The sequence below is a fragment of the Archocentrus centrarchus genome, chromosome 15 (assembly GCF_007364275.1).
Source record: "Archocentrus centrarchus isolate MPI-CPG fArcCen1 chromosome 15, fArcCen1, whole genome shotgun sequence".
Taxonomy (NCBI): Eukaryota; Metazoa; Chordata; class Actinopteri; order Cichliformes; family Cichlidae; genus Archocentrus; species Archocentrus centrarchus.
In genome coordinates this window covers 7,261,167-7,280,389 of record NC_044360.1, presented here as the reverse complement: position 1 = coordinate 7,280,389, position 19,223 = coordinate 7,261,167, and the positions used below count along the sequence as shown (strand labels likewise).

The 19,223-nt window shown below is 40.9% G+C and overlaps 1 protein-coding gene across 5 annotated transcripts in view; it reads right to left on the bottom strand.

Moving 5' to 3' along the window:
* ehbp1 (EH domain binding protein 1) overlaps positions 1-19,223 on the bottom strand; it is a 183,818-nt gene that overhangs the window by 83,358 nt on the left and 81,237 nt on the right. For all 5 annotated transcript variants that reach the window (XM_030747768.1, XM_030747770.1, XM_030747771.1 and 2 more), the window contains 2 exons: positions 3,384-3,562; positions 1,180-1,228 (listed from right to left, as the gene is read on the bottom strand). In XM_030747768.1, coding sequence (XP_030603628.1) covers positions 1,180-1,228; positions 3,384-3,562 — 228 coding nt within the window. The remainder of the gene's footprint in view (positions 1-1,179; positions 1,229-3,383; positions 3,563-19,223) is intronic.

Sequence of the window (19,223 nt, the reverse complement as noted above, 5' to 3'; positions counted from 1 at the left end):
TGCAATCAAATACATTTTTACACTGATTTCATCAGCATGTTTTTTTTTTCTTCAACTCTGAACATCACAGGATCGATCATACTTTAAATAACAAAACTGCACCAATTTAATGCCTCTGACGTAGAGGAACAGAAATGTTTGTTTGCTGTCTTCAATAAGTGTTTTTTTCAGCTATATTTTCAATGGCTACATCACCATGTGGGACAGGTGACTGGTAAAACAAGTTATAGCATACATAAGGTCTCATTTTTAGCTACATTTTGATATCAGGGTCATCTTCTAGTTGTGATTCTTTCTGTGCCAAAATAATTTTCTAGCATGTTTGTATAATAGTTCAGACAAAATCACACTGATCAAGCAACTTAAATTCCTGAAGAGATTTTTCCAAATCTTTGCAGAACCCTGGATCAGCGAGCGTCCCCAAACTGCAAACTATCAACCCAGCTCTATGTAACTGGAGGTAGAAGTTTGCATGCCTTCATTACCTACACTAAGGTTACTGTACAAAATAATCAGCCTGAGGTCAGGTGGAGATTTAGTTAATTTTATATGAAATGATCCATTAACCAGCTTCTCCTGTCAGATGATGGGACTTGGGCAGAGGGTTAATGACATCCTTGATCCAGCTGAATTCATAAGACAGGTACCTTTACTACATGTATCTTTTAGGTGGTGGGTCACCTGCACTGGTGCTTACTTGTAATCAGATTTGGTCACCATCACTCGGGGCCTTTCATGTGTACTCAGTAAATAAACATGCAGTTGCATAATAAATGGCTGACACAAAATCCTACTGCACAGAACTTAAAACCACTGCTCTAATCAACGAATGTTCTCTTACTATAAACACACAAGCAGCTAAGGTAGTTTACTAAGCTCCCAGCATGCCGCTGAGTTGCAGACACTTTCTCACCTCTGCCAGGTGACTAAGTTGTGCTTCATGTACAAAACAGCACAGCAGGTGGGAACATCTTATGAAAACTGTCATTTTAGCTTTGTGTCTGTGTGTGTGTGTGTACACGCATTTGCCTGTCTTCCTGTGTGTGTCTACCCTCCCCCTTCAAACCACATAAACACAATATCCACGGATTAATGGCAGATCTCTAAATAAAGCCAAATGGAGATGTGGATGGGAGGGAGCTAAGTGGTGTGAAGGGCCCAGCGGTGGCTGCCTCTTACCTTTTTGTTGTTTTCTTTAATATCCTGAGGATTGAGCGACTTGTAGTCTCTGAAAGAACAGTGGGGAGGGTCGGAGAGGAGACGAGCAGAGAGAGAGAGAGAGAGAAAGGTAGACAGAGAGACATAGTGGAGAAAAAGGTGTGTTTAAATATGCGTCACATGTAATGGTATTAGAACTGTAACATGCAATTTCATAGCAGTGCAATCAACAGAACTAATAGAGTGGAAAATATGTAAAAATAACACAGCGGAGTGGAAAGGCACACAAACACACACGTGTACACAAAATTATCTTCATGTCTGCCTTCCTGATGGGGCTGCAGGTTTTCCATATGACGTTCTTCACACACATTCAGGGAATCTTATACACACACACTGAATACTTAAAAGAATTATAATCACACACACAAGAACAACACGATTAGTGTTGGCAGCAAACACGCAACTGTCTTTGAATGTGGAAATGACAGAGCGAGTGTTTGTATGAATGAATCGCTCACATTAATCAAACACAGGCACACTACAGGTTAACTGTGAAAATGTAATGGCAAGGGATTAGGGGTGTAACAATTCTGAAACCAAGACCAAAATCATCATACAAACATACTGTCAGTTAATGATGGAGTCTTTGAAGCAGCTGGATTTAGATAAATTTGATGCTGCTTTCTGAAACAAACTCAACTTTCCGTCGTTTCTGCTGAGCACGGCTCAGGTTTCTTTCTTATTCCGCCTGCAGCTTTTACACTTTCACTCCTCGTTGCACTCATCTGTCTGCTTCCAGTTTTCAGTAGAAAACCACACAGACAGAGACAGAAATTAGATGGTTGGTGTAGACCAGGGGTGTCAAACATAAGGCCCGGGGGCCAGAATTGGCCTTCCAAAGTCTCCAATCTGGCCCACTGGGCAGCTTTGGAAACTGTGAAGTAGGGTATAAATTTTGGGTCTTTTAGCTTTATTTTCTTAAGTTTTACGGTTTTTCCTACTGATAAAAGACTTCCGCCCATGGGCGTTCAAACTACACCTAAGCAAATAAGAACTAGATAAGCAGTTATTCCTGGTTCTTCACTGGTTTTTTACTATCTACTATAGAAATTTATGAGTTTTACAGTGGGTTCACAGTAAAATGAATAAATAAAAAGAATATATAACATTCAAAACTTTTCCATTTTATAATTATAGGACAGTCCATATTGCACTTCTTCTTCTTAATAATAAAATATCTCAGGGATTAAATGTATAGTTAAACTTGTTTACACTGACAGAAAGGGGAAAGAAAAAGGAGTTTCACTGGTGTGGCCCACTTAAAGTAGGCTACCCTGTACCTGTACTATACTTGGCCCACAGTGTAAGAGTTTGGCATCCTTGGTGTAGGCCAAAACAAAGCTTTAAAAAAACAAAAAAAAAACAAAACTTATCACTGATGACGACCCTAACCCTAACACAAACCCTGTATTTTCGAGAAAGGCAAAAATGGCTTTTTTCGAAACAATGAAAATAGTTTTTGATGTGTCTCAGAATGAAAATTGTTTTGCTCCTTGATTGCCAAGACTTGGGAAAATAAAAATTACATATTCTGAGAACATACAGGGTTAAGGCATGCCAGCCTGATAAAAACTGTTTAAAGATTGGTCACATGACACAATGGTTCTCAAGCATTACTGGTATTCCCCACATCTCAGTTTTTTTATCATTCTTTGCCAATAAAAAGTAAAGTAAGGTCAACATAAAGGCAATAACGCTCATTTTCTACTTATTTTTGGTGTATTTATTCATAAGCAGCAATAGCACCATGGCCAACCACTGGAGACCACCACACAGTTTGAGAACCACTGAGGTAAAGATTGAGCTGAAAATACACCAGAATAATGAGATTTATTTATTTTTTGACATCAAGATTCCCCCCCCCCCTTTGTTTTGTTATGCATTTCCTCCAAAAGAAAAATATTAGTCTGGGAGCATTGTTGCACCCCTACAAGTTATGGAAAGAGACAACAATTCTAGATATGAGAAAGTAGATGACTTTTACGTGATCTGAATTCACTTTTTTTTTTTAATAATCAAAGCATTCTGAGTCTGTGCTCTCGACACCCCCCCCACCCCGAAAAACAAAAACAAAACAAAAACTGTGACTTGCTGTTCTTAATAGTTGCCCTTAAAGTGTGAGAAACACGCCTCAGTGTGAGTTGTGCACTTGTGGTTCATACATTAAGTCGGGTCTGAAATGGTGCAGCAGGGCACAGAAGGCCAGCCCGTTCCTCCAGGAGGTGGTGAAGTTGGTGATCTTTACCCCGCGGTAGTTCTTGGTGACCTCGCGGCACCAGGCCAGCAGGGACTGGCTGGCATTGGGTTTCCCTCCCAGAATGGGGCTTGGCACTGGGCTAGGCTGCGGGTAGTGGAGGAAGAAGAGGAGGAGGAGGCAGGGTTAAAGGGGTAATGATGGGGGAGGAAGAGGAAAGAGGGAGAGTTATTTAATTTGATGTTTTTAAAATAAATACATGAGGTAGACCGGTGAAACATTTTGATATACATGATTTAACTGTGTCTGCCACTTTGAGTCACACAAGCTGCATCACTCCAGAGATTTAGAGCACCAATGACACCACACATCAATAATTTCCCCTTACACTGTGAATTACATGGAAATTATTTGACAATGTATACATTTATGGCAGCCCACCCTCCCTTCACCCCAAATCCTTATTTACTTCTCAATAAAAATGTTTTATTTAAAAACCAGTACCCATCCAATTAGCATGCCACACTGGAATATAATGTGCTTGCACGCGAATGAACGTGCACACACATAGACTCACGCCGTAATGAAGGGTCATTCAGAATGCAGCGTATGACCGTGAATAATGTAAACATCTTATTAATTAGCTCCGCCTTTGAAGTCTTATCTGGGTTGAAAGCTCTCACCATTAGGAGCCTTTCCTGTCCCAGACTCCAAATCCCACAAATCCTCAGTGGCGTGGAGACACTGGCCTTCGCCTGACGCCCGTGCTATTCTGATTATTCAGCTGGCTGTTCACTAATCTGGTTATGGAGGGACTGATATGGGATAATTCTCTCAGATCATTTTGGAGAGGAACAGCAAAAATGTCATTGATTAAATTCATTAGAGGCCAGTGATCAAAAAGAATAAAATGTGTTCCAAATCCAAGTGTATATTAGTACTGAATGCAAGAATACAATTAACATATAACAAATAACACAGACATCATTAATCATATTACATAATAAAGCAAGTTTATGGTAGTTTTATTTGAAATTTAAAGGCTTTAATACAATTTGTATCCTGCTGGAACTAGGCTGAAAACTACACATGCTAAAGTTAATATTTCATGTCTTCTGTTTTGTCTGCACTCATTTTTTGTACATTATCCACTTAAATGAGAGCTGTAACATCCAAAAATAACCAAGCCACATTTAAACTTCAGCAGACACCAGTGAATGAAAGAGTTAGTTTCTCATGAGATGATATTGACCTCAGTAACTAGTTAACCCAGTTTTAAGACACAGTGGAGGGCTGCAGCTCATGACAGTTTCACTGTGTGAACCTCAGTCCTCTAAACAGGCTTGTGGTGGCCAACTGACCCCCTCTGTTGGCTGCTTTCTGCTACTGCATGAAGAGGAAATAAAGAGAAGGGAAAGGAGCCAAGACTCAGGACAAATTTGTCACTTGAATTTTGGGGAGCCAGAATTACTGAATGTTGTGTTGACTAATCCCTCAGCAGAACATATGACAATTTGTAAATGATTTTCTTCTATTTTTTTTTTTTAAACTTCTCAAAAAGATGGCTTGATCATACGCCAACATGATAGGGTTAATGCTGTCTGTTGACAGCCATAGCTGTTGACAGATCTTTGGATATTAAATATAATTAGTTTGTAAGGTCAAAAGTGATAAACAAATGAGCCAGTTGGCCTATGAGCACATGGATGTCTGTTGTTCATCCACTGTTGCATTTTAACCTATGACCGTGCGCCTGGAGCCTACCAAGAAGCCACAAGCACCAAAGCAGATGAAAGAGTCTGGAGGCCATCTCTAATAGCAGCTCCTAACCTTTGTACCAGTGTGTGTGTGTGTGTGTGTGTCTGTGTGAGTCAATCAGGCCCCTATGGCAGACTCGGTACAGGGAGACGCTAGCGAGAGCCTGAGGGGCAGACACTTGACATTTCCGGCTCATCTTTAAAAAGAGGGCCTTAACCTTTCCCCACAGCTCCGTCAGACACGTTTTAGGAGATCTCGACAATACCTCAGTGCTGCTCAAATAAATGGAAGAAAAAAAATGAAGTGAAAAAAACAGGATAAGAAGTCAAAGTCATGTAGCAAAGAGATAAGGATTATCTCATTGTTACAATTACTGTATGTGGATAGCAGTTCTTTTGTTTTGTTTTTTTAAACCCTGATTACTGATCAATCTAATGAATTTAACTCCATTTGTTTTCTTCTTTTGCCACCATTTGTGTGTGTGTGTGTGTGTGTGTGTGTGTGTGTGTGTGTGTGTGTGTGTGTGTGTGTGTGTGTGTGTGTGTTTGTAGAGTTGCAGTGTGGAGTGGTCTTCCTCCAGGCCTTCCCCTTCTGCTTTTTCAAGTGACGGTTGAAAGTAGCTGTCTAATTTGAGCGCTCTAATTACCTGGGATTAGAGACCAGGTGCTATTAAAGCAATTAGACACACAGCACACTCCAGTGCCGCAGACCCTGTACCCTAGCCGGGAGAGAAAACACACACACACACACACACACACACACACACACACACACACACACACACACACACACACACACACACACACACCTGTGTAACACAGCCAGTAGAAATAAATATTAGTTGGAGGGAAACTGCCTTTAAAGCTCATCCACCTCTCTACAAATACACACAAATAATCACTCACACACACACACACACACTCCTGACTTCAATTAAAAGTATGTGGAGGTGTGTTAATGGAAACTGGCAGGCCATTTTAAAAATACAGATTAACAAATGTTTTCTTCATTCCCGACAAACCCCTCGCAGTGACCTTACAGTCATCACAACCTAAAACCGGTGTAATTTTTTTTTTTTTTTTTTTTGACTGATCCATTACCACCTTTCCCGATAAAGGTTTACAAATGCATCGTGCCACTCAAACTTTGATATGCATCAAATATTGAACAAATACCATATCATCTGTTACAGGACCGGCTGCATTTCCTTAAGACACAAACACAGGAGGAGTGAAATTTTCATGAGGAGCAGAAATGCACCCTGACTTATCAAACAGTTTGCTGTCTTGCCTAAAGGAGCGAGTGTGTGTGTGTTTGTCTTTTATCGGTCTGTGTGAATGTCACTGTGTGTGTGTGTGTGTGTGTGTGCGTGTGTGTGTTACACTGACACAGTCGTGTAGCTAGCTCGGCTCGAGGGTAGGATTAGCGGAGAGCATTGCCTTGGCCCACAAACATTCCATATTAAAAAATGAAAAGGCAACCTTCATTACTATCAGTGGCACATAACCTCCCCTCTTCCTCCTCCTCTGCTACTATTATACACAGCCATAACAGCCTGGGCAGAAAATACAAGCCACTGACAAAAGATTCCATTATTTCCTGATGCCTCAGTGTCAACAACATACATCTGACGGGGCAAAGAAAGCAAAAAAATGGAGGAAGGGAAAAGGATGTTAGAGAGAAAGGAGGGGGGTTAAGCTCACTACAATGCCTGAATGACAAGATAGGAGGAAACCTGGGAATGGAAGCATCCAGCTTCCTGTTGGTGCAGGAGTCAGGAGGAGGATTTTTGGTTTCACAGATGTGATTTTGGGAGGGTGATCTGAGATCTGAAATAACAGTGAGATGGCTGAACAGTGATAGAAATAATTAATAAGCTCTCAGAGGATGACGTGGAGCGAAGGAACAATTCTGTAGTGAGGCCGTTGTCTTTACTGCAGATGTGGGCCAATATTTACTTTACTGTAGATGGGCAGGAGAATATTAAAAATGCTTTTGATCAAGTATAATAATAATATAGTATAACAATAATAATAAAGTTCTTCCCTTTATTCAAAAGTAAAGAAGTACTTTCTGAAGATGGTCAAGATTTTAAAAAAGCTGAAACCCTACAATCATAAAAAAATTCCAGAAAACAGAAAATATTATGTTAATTTCTTATTTACAAAAACAGATGGACAGTCTGTGATCCATTTAATAACAAAAAAAGGGCCATTTCCCAAATATATTTCAGTTTTTACACATTGTGAGTCTACTGTTATTAGAAGTATATTACCTTTTACCATGTCACAGTGGAAACGCACCTTCACCTGTAGAGTTTTTGTAACCAAACAGCAGCAGCATGTTACATCTTTAAGATTCAAACACCTTCTCTAAATCTAGAAATACGTCAACTTTTGTGAAACATGCTTTCAGTGGGTGTTGGACCTCATGTCTTTGCTGTCCCTAATCCAGTTTCTGATAATCAAGGACAAGATCGTGAGGCATAGTTGGGGTGAGGAGGTTGTCCATGTGAGAACCTCAGAATCACATCCCTGCTTTTTGCAGATGATGTGGCTCTGTTGGCTTCATCGGAGTGTGACCTTCAGCACACACTGATGTGAAGGTTAGCAGAATCAGGTTACCAAATCTGAGGTTCTCTACCAAAAAAAAAAAAAATTGCTTCCTCTGGGCTGGGGGAAAGGGGCTGCCTGAGGCGAGGGAATTCGAGTATCCCATTGTCTCACTTATTAGTGACCGGAAGGCGGAGCCTGAGGCGGTCAGCAGTAACATGGGTGCTGTACTGGATGGTTGTGGTGAAAGGGGAGATGACATCTGGAATACCTGAACAGCCTGATGCCCCTGGGACCCAAATTCAGATGTTCATAAGACAATGAGTGGATGGATTTTTTGGCTGCTTCCACTCTTGCATAATAATGCTGGCATCACCACACCAGGATGGGCAGTGCAGTGGTTTTAAAAAAACTGGAGTAATTACTCAATTCCCTGCAATATTCACACTTTTCTGAGCAGCGGGCCAAATGAGACCCTGTCGCAGGCAAACACACACACACTGACTTGGAGTGAGTGCTAAAGGAGTACAAGCTTATTCCACTTTATCAGCATTTCTAAATAATGTATCTTATTGTGCTTTAGGTCACTAACAGTATGCAGAATTGCAGAGTCATGGGTAAAAAGATGAAAGAAAGCCTACTACACTGTACCCAAATCACAATCAACAAATGTAAACAAAGTCACGTGGCATTAAACACGGGGTCCAAAGAGTACAGAAGCCACCAAACTGGCCTTTCTGAGTCATAAAAAAAGATGCAAGTCAAACGCTTTAAGTGGCAGCTTTGTCTCTCACTCTGGGGCATGACGCTTCAATGGAAACTTAACTGGCCTCAACCCAATGACATAAACCCACGACTCTGTGGAGAGAAAAGAGCTTCCGTGTCTTTCCAATCTCACTTTCGAGGCTTCAAAGCAGTGTCAGAGAGTGTCAGATTTGAGGAGGTGTTGAATCTCATACTCTTTAAAACTTGTAATCCGCTCAAGAAGCCTAAGGCTAAAAAAAAAAAAAAAGGAAAGTCCATGCACACATATACACATACTGCAAAGTACACAAACACACACTTTAAAGGATAAAGTCACACATACTGTACATGCATGCAAACATCAGGGACATACACACTTACTGTATGGATAACAACATCTTAGAAATGGTAGCCTAACACACTCCTCTTATCCAAGATGCACATACTTGAAAAAAAAATTAATACCTGCTCATATTTAAGAGGATAGGGTTGGTGCACTTAAGTGGCCTGTCCATCCTGCTACTGAAAAACCTCATCTGATTGGCTGTTCTCCAGCTACCCACATGCTCAATGATTTAATTGCAACTTCAATCAAAACAAGCAATTTGTTTAATCTGAGCTTTCTGAGTCCGATGTCTTCGCATTAGGAAAAACACGGAGAGAGGGAGGGAGAAAGAGAGAGAGAGAGAGAGAGAGATCACCTCGCATCATCTTACCCATGAAATTATGCTTCGGATTTCAAACGCTGCCTGCGTGAGAGCTGAGGGGAGGGAGCAAAGTCCAATCAAAAGTTCAATTATGTAAATGGAGATGTGAAGTGGATGGGGCAATAAGGAAATGGGGAAGAAGGAGGGGGTCGGGGGGAACAAAAGGCTGGAACAGGAGAGGAGAGCGAATGTAGTGTGAAAAATAATACACATTAACATACAAAGGAAATGTCTCATTACTGTTGTAATCGACTGAGGAGGGGCTCCCTGCAAAGCGAGTCGTGAGAGCTTGAGCTGCAGAAAGTGTTTAGTTAAGTCGGGCTTTATTTTGTGTGTGTGTGTGTGTGTGTGTGTGTGTGTGTGTGTGTGTGTGTGTGTGTGTGTGTGTGTGTGTGTGTGTGTGTGTGTGTGTGTGTGTGTGTGTGTGTGTGTGAACAGGTGGAGACAGAAGGGTAGAAATCCAAGTTTCTAACAAGCTTTCAGTTACTTAACAAATCTTTACCCTGTACTTTGTGTACTGTCACTAAATAGAAAAATATGTAAATAAACTCAATCATGATGGCGATGGGGGAGGTTGCTGGTGATTCACGCTTTCCACCGCTTACAGGCCAAGACAGAGGGCCTTTCGGCAGTTGGCTACAGAGATGTAAAATGCAAAAATCTGGAAATGCGGTTTCCTTTTCCAGGACCGTATTGCTTCCAAGACCTATTTTGCTCCACAGGCATAACCATGCAAAGCTGCATTTTAAAAAAAAGAAAAGAAAAAAAAAAAGAAAGCAGTACAGGAGAGGACAAGGCTTTGAAATTGAAATAACAACCATTCACTGAAGAAGAAAAAAAATGGAGGGAGCGACAGTGCCAGCTTGCAGTGTGCCCACCCGCCCGCTCGCCTGCCTAACGTGTAACACAGGGGCATAATGCAGTGTAAGCGCTGGCTTTAGCTTGTCATGGAAACGGCAGTAGCATTACCCACACTCACGCCTCTGCACATTAGCTTTGGCTGTGGGGAAAAAGGCACGCAGGGTGGGTAGGTTTGAGATTGAGTGTGTGTGCGGCGAGGATGCTGTCTGTGGTGGCGACAAAACAAGACAACATCGCTGATGGTGAAAATGTCCTAGACTCCATTTCTTTGAGTCCTTCTCCATCTGTTCCCTCTCATAAGTTACACTGATCTAACAGAAGATAGTTCAAACTCCTTCTGAGCCCAATCCCTTCTCCTCAACCACTATTTCAGAAATTACACTGTCACTAGTTCAAAGTGAAACCTCACAGCCTTCCTACAGCCCTCAGATTCAGTGCATATTATATATATATATATATATATGTTCTGTATATGTATTATTATATGGCCAAGACACACCATGGCCCTGAAATCATGAATATGTACATGTTAATTACATTTTAACTCGTGCTCTAATCAACTCCTAATCTCCCTCAGATAAATAAAAAAGGTTTGTGAGAAGGAAGAGAAAGCGGGAGAGAAATGCTTTCATAAATCTATATTGCATTAATCTCCTTTAAGTGCCATCAACTGCGCACTTGGTCGAGTGGCCAAAAAGGCAAAGTTAAGAGACTGCAAGTCTAAGGGGACTGTCTGTACACCCAAAAACGCAGGTGAAGCCGGTGAAGAGGGCAGGAAGTCACAGGACATGATGTTACATCACCAATTGATTACACCACACTGTATGTGGACCTCTTAAATAGACTTTGGCACAAAATGTCACTCAGTCCCAAATACATAACAATTTATAACAAATAAAAATAATCTGCCTGAAAAGGCTGGGAGAATTGAGAATAGTACAGGCAAGTTTGTGTGACAGACAGAATTTATTTTACTGTTTTTTTTTTGTTGTTGTTTGTTTTTAATCTGTAGTTTGGCATGATTTATTGGCATGATTTATTGAGCAAATATCTAGCCAGCATTAAGTAATGTGTGTTGCTAAGTCACAGGTAAACAGGAGGGAACAGCCCTGTGTCCCTGTGTGTGAGCATGTGACTCAGCTGCACTACAATATTCAAACAAATCACCAGTTAATACGTCTGTTAAAACACTGTTTGTGTTTTTATTTCAACCCTGTTCTAACTGGGTTATCCTATGAATAAAAGGGGGGGGGGGGGGGGTGTTGTACAATAACTTCAGCATATTTAAGCTATTTTCTGAGCTACATGTCCTCAAAGTACACAGCAGTCGGTCAAAATTTACCTTACAACTTCTTAAGAACATTTTTAGGGCTAAAAAAAACACGTCTGAGCTTAATATTTACATAAAAAAAACAAAAAACTAAAGCCAAAAATCAAATTTTCCCAGCATTACTGCTTCATGATCATCTCTGAGCATTAATACCATAGGTATGACCTACGGCACAGAGTATCAGAAACAAACACCTTGGTACCCTGGATGTTTGAAACAATTTCGAGGGTCATGTGACCATGTTAGAGTATATGAAAGGTCTCCTTTTTAACTATGCTTTGATACCAGGCTCATCTTCTAGCTTTGATTCCTTCTGGGTCAAAATACTGTTTTTTTTTTTGTTTTGTTTTTTTTAAAAACACTGGCCAAAAGTTACATTTGGAAATGAAAATATCTAAGGAATTAAAACCAGGATAACGCTCAATGAGGCAGCACTATACAGATCAGGACAGAATTATTAGCCTTCATATGAAATTTCAAGTTTTTGCAAAAAATTTGACCAAGTGCTTTTTTTTAACAAAGCAAGGGATTTTCAAGAAAGCATTTCTAAAAATACCAGTTTTCTTTAGAAAGGATATTATTTCTGTTTGCACACATTAACAAAAAAAATAAAATTACCAGGGTCACTTTTATTAGTCCCCTGAAAAACTGACCTTTTTTATTGAGCCATAGCACAAACCCCCTCGCTGATGCTCACAAAGCAGGAGATGGATATACAAAGTTATCACACTATTTCCAGCGGTCGAGAACTGGAGTGCGAAGTATCATCAAGAAATTCAAAAAGAGCCACACAGTACAGAACAAGCCTGGCAGAGCAAAGAAGCAAAAGATTTCAGAGACTCTGGAAAGGAAACTAGTGAGAAAACTGCTAAGACTTAGCCAAGCTGGGAATTGTAGTCTCTAAGAAGACAATCATTAGAACCCTGCAGAGGAATGAGACACCTTCAAGCCACCTTCAAGTATGCTAAGGACAACCCAGAGAAAGATTATGCATACTGGAAGGGTTAGAGTTTCATCTCATCGGTCCTTTGGTGAGATGAAAATAGCTCTTTGGCCATAGAGACACTGCTTACTGTATGTTTGGAGAAAGATGGGAGAAGCATACAACCCAAAGAACACCGTCCCCACTGTCAAACATGGTGGTGGGAGTATCATGCTGTGAGAATGCTTCAGTGCGTTTGCAACTGGGAATCTCGTCAAGGTGGAAGGAATCATGAAGAAAGGAGGATACGGGGAGATTTGAAAGTAAATCTCAAACAGTCAGCAGCAAAATCTGGTCTGGGTCATATGTGATCTTGTTATCCAGCAATAAGGATACACAGTTGACTATTGGTATCAGGGGGGTAATAATTTTGATCCTGGTAGTTTTAGGTTTTTGTGAAATGATTTTTTTTCTGTGTGCAGTAAAATAATGTACCGTATTTTCCGGAGTATAAGTCGCACTTTTTTTCATAGTTTGGCTGGGGGTGCGACCTATACTCCGGAGCGACGTATATGTGACATTTATAACACATGAACCAAAATACTCCAGCCACTTGACATCTCCGTGAACTGCAGCTTTAAGGCAGTCTTGCGTAACCTGTGGGCGCAGTGGATGGAGAGCACAGCTTAACGGCAACTGGGAGAATGCGCCACCCAACTTTCCTGGAAGTCATTGGATGGATCAAGAAAACATGGGCTTCAGTGACAAACCATCCTGTTGGGATTCAGAAAGGCTGGAATAATTGGAACTGCAGCTGACGACGAGACTGCCTAACGCGACACAGAAGAGGAAGCGGCGCTTCGTCTACGGAGTGTACGGAATTGTTTAGAAGTGACACCGAGGATGAAGAATTCAATGGATTGATGGTTTGGTTAACTTGTTAGTATGTTCTTTATGCTATGGTTATCTGAATAACTTAATGTTACGTTAACATACCGAACACGTGTTCGTTGTGCGTCATGTAGCTGAATGTGCTACGTTAGCATAACGTAGGCGTAACCGTGTTCGTCCTGTTCTTTAATCCATTATTATTTTAAATTGCCGTTCAAGATGGAATTTCTGCTCTGGGTCTCGGATTCTATCAAACCCCCCCCCCCCCCAAAAAAGTGCGACTTATAGTCCAGTGCGACCTATATATGTTTTTTCTTCTTTATTATGCATTTTTGGCTGGTGCGACCTATACTCCGGAGCGACGTATAGTCCGAAAAATACGGTAAGCATCCAAAATAAAACTGAGATGTTTGGAAAAGCTGTATTAAAAATTCTTTGCTCTGTTTAAAAGCACTTGGGAAATATTAAAAAAAAAAAAAAAAAAAAAAGATTTTTATAAGGGGGCTAATAATTCTGTTAGCTGTACATGCACAAAGCACATACGAAGGTGTAGTTTGTAGACTTGAATCAATCTGTGGATCATTAAATGTGTGCTTCAGCAGCTTACGGGAATAAACTACCTCAACCTTCATGTACCCAGAAAAGAGAGCCCACCACCAGGATGGATTTCCCTGCCCTAAACTCCACTGTGGAGCTTTTGTGTTACAGGGACCAAGCTATGAGATATATATTAATGTCCTTCATTCAAGTTCAACCATTATATAATAAATATTGCATGCAAATGGCTTTAAAATCATGAATATGAACATTTTAAAATCCAGATTTCTAAGAATACAAAGTCCACTCACATCATCTGCTCTTCCTCCACCTCCTCGTCCCCCTCAGATAAATAAATGAATACGGTTTGGGTGAAAGAAGAGAGGAAGGAAGAGAAAGGGGGGTGTTCGTATAAATCTATACCGTATTAATCTCCTTTAACTGCCATCTTCAACAAACAAATTACTGGTGCAATGGATTCAGAGATCAGCTGGGTTGATAACACCGACATTTATCAATTAATCTAAGACAGGGCAAAGAAAACTCATTAAGGAGGCCACTTTAGGAATTATGTTCTGCAGGTAAAAAGGCCGTGTGTGTGTGTGTGTGTGCTTTTTTTTTTTTTTTGTGAGGGGGGGGGTCTTAACACAGCAGTTGCTCAACCCCCCGCACTATAGACTGCCATTGTCCAGCGCAGCGTGGGCTCCAAAGTGATGAGAGGGGTGATAGCAGAGCCAATTAAAATGAACATAATTACAAAGTCACCCCTTTGACTCCTGATCAGAATACACATGCATCAACATACACAGAGTAAAGGAGGAAGGGTGTGGTGCGTGAGGACTATGACAGGAACATCCAGAAAGAGATAAAATTTGGAGAAAAAAGAAAACATAAGTGACTATAAGGCAGCGAATGCATCTGGGTGGTGCTGGACTTCCTGACTTTGGCCTCATGCACAAACCAATTAAAAGTCCTAAAATCATCTAGAACTCCTTGATTCCACCACCTTAAGCAATTTCTGTTTTTTAGCATTCAATATTTTGTATGTTGAATTTCATTGGATAGTAGATCGTAGCTCAACATGACAGGGTTTAGTCATATTTTGAAGCATCCTGTTGTGCACTAACTTGGACTGACATATGGAGATTCTGAGCAGCTGCTCGAAGATTTATTCTCATGAATGTCAGTAATTAATCCCACACTCAACCAGTTAATAGACAGACCAAAGGACAAGGAGTCATTTCTTTGGCCTGCTGGCCTTTTTTTTTTTAAATGACAGAGTTGTGTCACATGTTTCTGGATAATCCCAGCAAAAACTGCCTAAAAGTAAATTAAAACATCAACAATTCTCATAGCTGATATATCTGGATAATCTGTGCTTGCAGTACATTAGTCAGCTTAAAATATTTTTTGTTTATGGGGTGTTCTAAAATACCTGTCAATTTAGCTAAAGTGTATCCAGGGGACTTTTGAGGGTCTTCACTCTAGCTTTTAGTTTGTGAGGTCTAATTCACTCAGTGATGACAGTAACTCAGTAATTCAAACCTTAACCCTAAGTTTCAGAGACAAGCAAAAAGGACTTTTTTTTTTATACAAAAGACAAAACCAACATTTTTAAGGGTCTAAACTGTACCTGACGGACTGCATTCATCTGCATCAAATCCTGTTAAGGTCAAATGAGGTCTAAGTGAGCTCATATAAAAGCCGAGAATGATGCCACGAGGTGATGTGAGAGTTGAACACTGGAAATGCCACTTAGTATTTCCTATAGCACATAAAAGCACACACCTGCATACTATAATAGGCCGAAAGAGGGGGGATGGAGGGCTTTAGGAAGAGGCAATTAAAGCCTTATCATTTCTACACTCACTTTCCTTTCCTCAAACACAGACACAAGAGTGCACATGTGTGTGTGTGCGCACACACTTGAACACACCCACACAATTTGAAAGAGAAATCACTGACTAATTCATAAGATACTTCCAAGGTCTTTTTTAAATTAAGGAGAACGGTTGGTTTAATTCAATTAAAATGTAGGAAGGGCCACTTAAAGATGATGGGAAGAAGGTTCAGCTTGACTGAGTGGGTGCGGTTTTCAGGAATGTGCGGGGGGTCTCAGACCCTCTGGAAGTCCAAGGAGTTTTCAAGTGCACGGACTTCTGTCTCCTCAGCCGAAGCCCCCTTAAACCTCACCCCAAAACCCTGGATCCTTCTGGGTTTAAGCCCACACACACCTGGAGGACCAGGGCAGATTAAGACCAGATTAAGATAAAGTTACCCCTTCTTCGGCCGCTATGTCATTCAAACCCCTGGCCTCTACGGCCACTGCATAGAAGGACACACAAGACAAAAAGGTTTGGTTCATTCACTCGCTCACACACACACACACGCACACACGCACAAAGGACTTTCTGGTCATCCTCATAAGCCCTATTAGTCTGCCATAGAGCCTCTCATAGCAGACATCAATCATGGAGGGATTAGTCAATTCCCTCTCTAAATGAGTGGCGAGGGAAACTTCCCTTCAACTCAAAAGCAGGTCTCCTTCTTTCAGAGATTACACAGCGATTTGTTTTCATTTTGTTCCATCTTCATCGTTTTCTGTTTGACTTGCTTTTCATTTCTCTCTCTCTTGCTCTGCGTCTGCCTCGTTCTCTCCTGCTTGCAGCTTGTGAGGTAATCCTTGGCAGATAAAACTAAGGAGGACTTACCAAAGGCAGATTACAAGCGGCGCTTTGCGGAAGGCCCTTTTACACCAGTCGGCGCGGGTATTGAAGAGAGTGAGCTCTTCGCAGTGCTTAACTTGTGAACTCGACATGCACCCAACAGAGGAAGAGGTGGAAAAATGATAGCCGCATTACAGTAACTGGATCAAAATATATCCCTCACAACACACACAAGAAAGCACATTAATACACACAACACACACACACACACTTGTCACATCATGGCTACAGTAAATAAAACTGCAATGGGAAGGGTGTGTAATACTAATATTTTGGTTTCTTTACTTGAAATAATTAAACATATCAATGCCCTGTGAGACTTCAGGATTAACATTGTGTCTCAAACATGACTGACTGTTTGTTGCCACTGGATCTCAAATAGTTGATGCAAAATAATTTAGCAATGACAAAACAGTCAAAACAACATGCATTAAATTAATCTAACACTCTTTTAGACTTTTGAGACCGGACACTGTCCACCGGTTGCTATCGTCTTTTACCTTTCCACTAACTTGATGACAGCGATGCCCTGCAGCTTGAAGCAATAACAGGAAGCCCGATGATTGGACCTGCACTGAATGAGAGAAGAAACTGGGTCTCCTCTCTCCCACAAGATCCAATGACAGACCACTCAGAGACAGCAAATAAGAGTTTGGGTAGGCGTCCACGCTGGGAAAAGGCAGACACTGAGAGGTAATTATTTAGCCTTACTCCTCTCGAGGATTATTCTCCTAATATTACACAGCTTATGGAAAGGCCAGCGTGGCCAAAGGGAGCCACTGAGGCTTCAATGCTTTGGTCTCAGAGACGGACTGCTATGGCCATTTCCCTGCTCATACTGATGCCAAGTTCTGAAATTTAAGAAACACAAAACACTCTCCTGATCCTTTACTTTTAACCCAGTGGTTCTCAAACTGTGGGGCATAGAGCCACTTCAGATGGAGTACAGACAACCAGGAGAAAAACTGAAGTAATATGAGATATGTAGGGAAAATACACAAGAATTTACTGATGCAATCTTGCAGAGTTTTACGTCATAAAAAATGAACTTAGATCCGTTATTGTCATCAATGGTTAACAAAAATTGGATGGAAGGATATTTTAAATCAATAATGGACTATCAAACAAGATATCTTCTTTAATGTAAGCAAATGAAAAAAAAAGGATGCATCTAAATCTATTTATCAGATGTTTAAAAACATAACTATACCTCTTTCTTTATGTCCTACATCTGAGGTTCTTTGTGTAAAGGTCTGCCAAACTTATCAGAGAAGATGAATTAACTTTGGGCTGGATGTAATGATAACAAGACGAGACACCTTGCAACGGGCAAAGATCAGAAGACAAGAGATGACTGTCCTTGTCTCTTGGGCTCCCCTCTGTCCTCCAAAAACATCCCTCAGTCGTCACAGTAACCTCAGAAACACTCCACAGCACGGATGTGGTCCTCTCCTGCCGCGAACCTCGGTGAAAGCTAATTAAGAAATATCGCAGCCTTCTGCGAACTCAATTAAATAATGTTAATTTATTCTAATTTCAATTTGGAGGTAGTCTGAACAGGAGGAGGGGCTGTGAAAACAACGTGTGGGAGAGGAAGGAGAGCTCTGGCCTCTGCCTCCCCCCCGGCACAGGAGCTCTCACAACCTGCAAAACTCTATTTAATTTGAACCCTTTGACTAACGTTGATAATCACTGAAGCCCTTCAAATGAAGGGGAGAAAAAAAAAATCCTCTGGTGGTGGCTCATTTTGTCACTCCTGGAAAAAGTGTCTGTGCTTGAATCAAAATGAATGAGAAAAGTAGTAAAGATATCGTGTAAGATGATGCTTGAAACTATTATTCAACATGCAAGGAAAGAGGTGATATTCACAGAGTGTACAATAAAGGAACAGCTAAAGAAAAGCTTGCAAAAAAAAATGTGAAAGGACACACCATGAAACAAAAGACTGCAAACGCACAACTTCAACCCTGTAGTAACCTTTAGTCTATAAAGCAGTCACCAGTTCCAGGATGTCATGTATTGACAGACACACTCAAAAGTTGAAAACGCCTTCCTGTTTCTAAGATTCTTTGAGCAAATATTAAGATAACATAGAACTTTGCTTTTAAAACTTCTGCCTGCTGGCATAAGCCAACTTCCAACTTTTCTTTATATGAAAATAAGGCAAATAAGTCACGAAGCGGAAACTTGATGAAAATCCAAAGATCAGAGCATCTAAGTGTAGAGCGGTCTGACTGCAGAATAGAGATGGAGATGAAACAAAAGGAGGAGCAGAGGATCACCGAGTTACAGCAAGGGAAAAGAGATGGACTGAATCAGACCAGACAGAGCTCACAGCCCGCCCAACAGGAACTCCTTCTGTTCATTTAAATTAATCCCACAGATGTTTTCATCCTTCCAGCTCCTTCACAGTTGCTACACTTTAAACTCGACGTTCTTGGGAATCTCTAGACAGGACAAAGGAAAGACATATTGGTATGGGAGCCATGAAGCATCTAAAGCCCCTTTCAGACATGCTCTCCTTTCCATTATTTTCACGATATCTTAATGCATCGGCTTCATGTCTCAAAGAGCAGCCCGGTCACTTTTCTGTCAAACTCGTGACAGCCATCCAACTATTCGGACCCAATGACATTTGTGCATCACTTTCAACACGGCACATATCTGGATGCATGCGGTCACACACACAACTTTACAATTGTGCATGACTCTCATGCATTTCGTGAGCTCACTAACAAACAACCTAAAGGGGCAAAATCTAAAACCACCCCTAAGTTGCA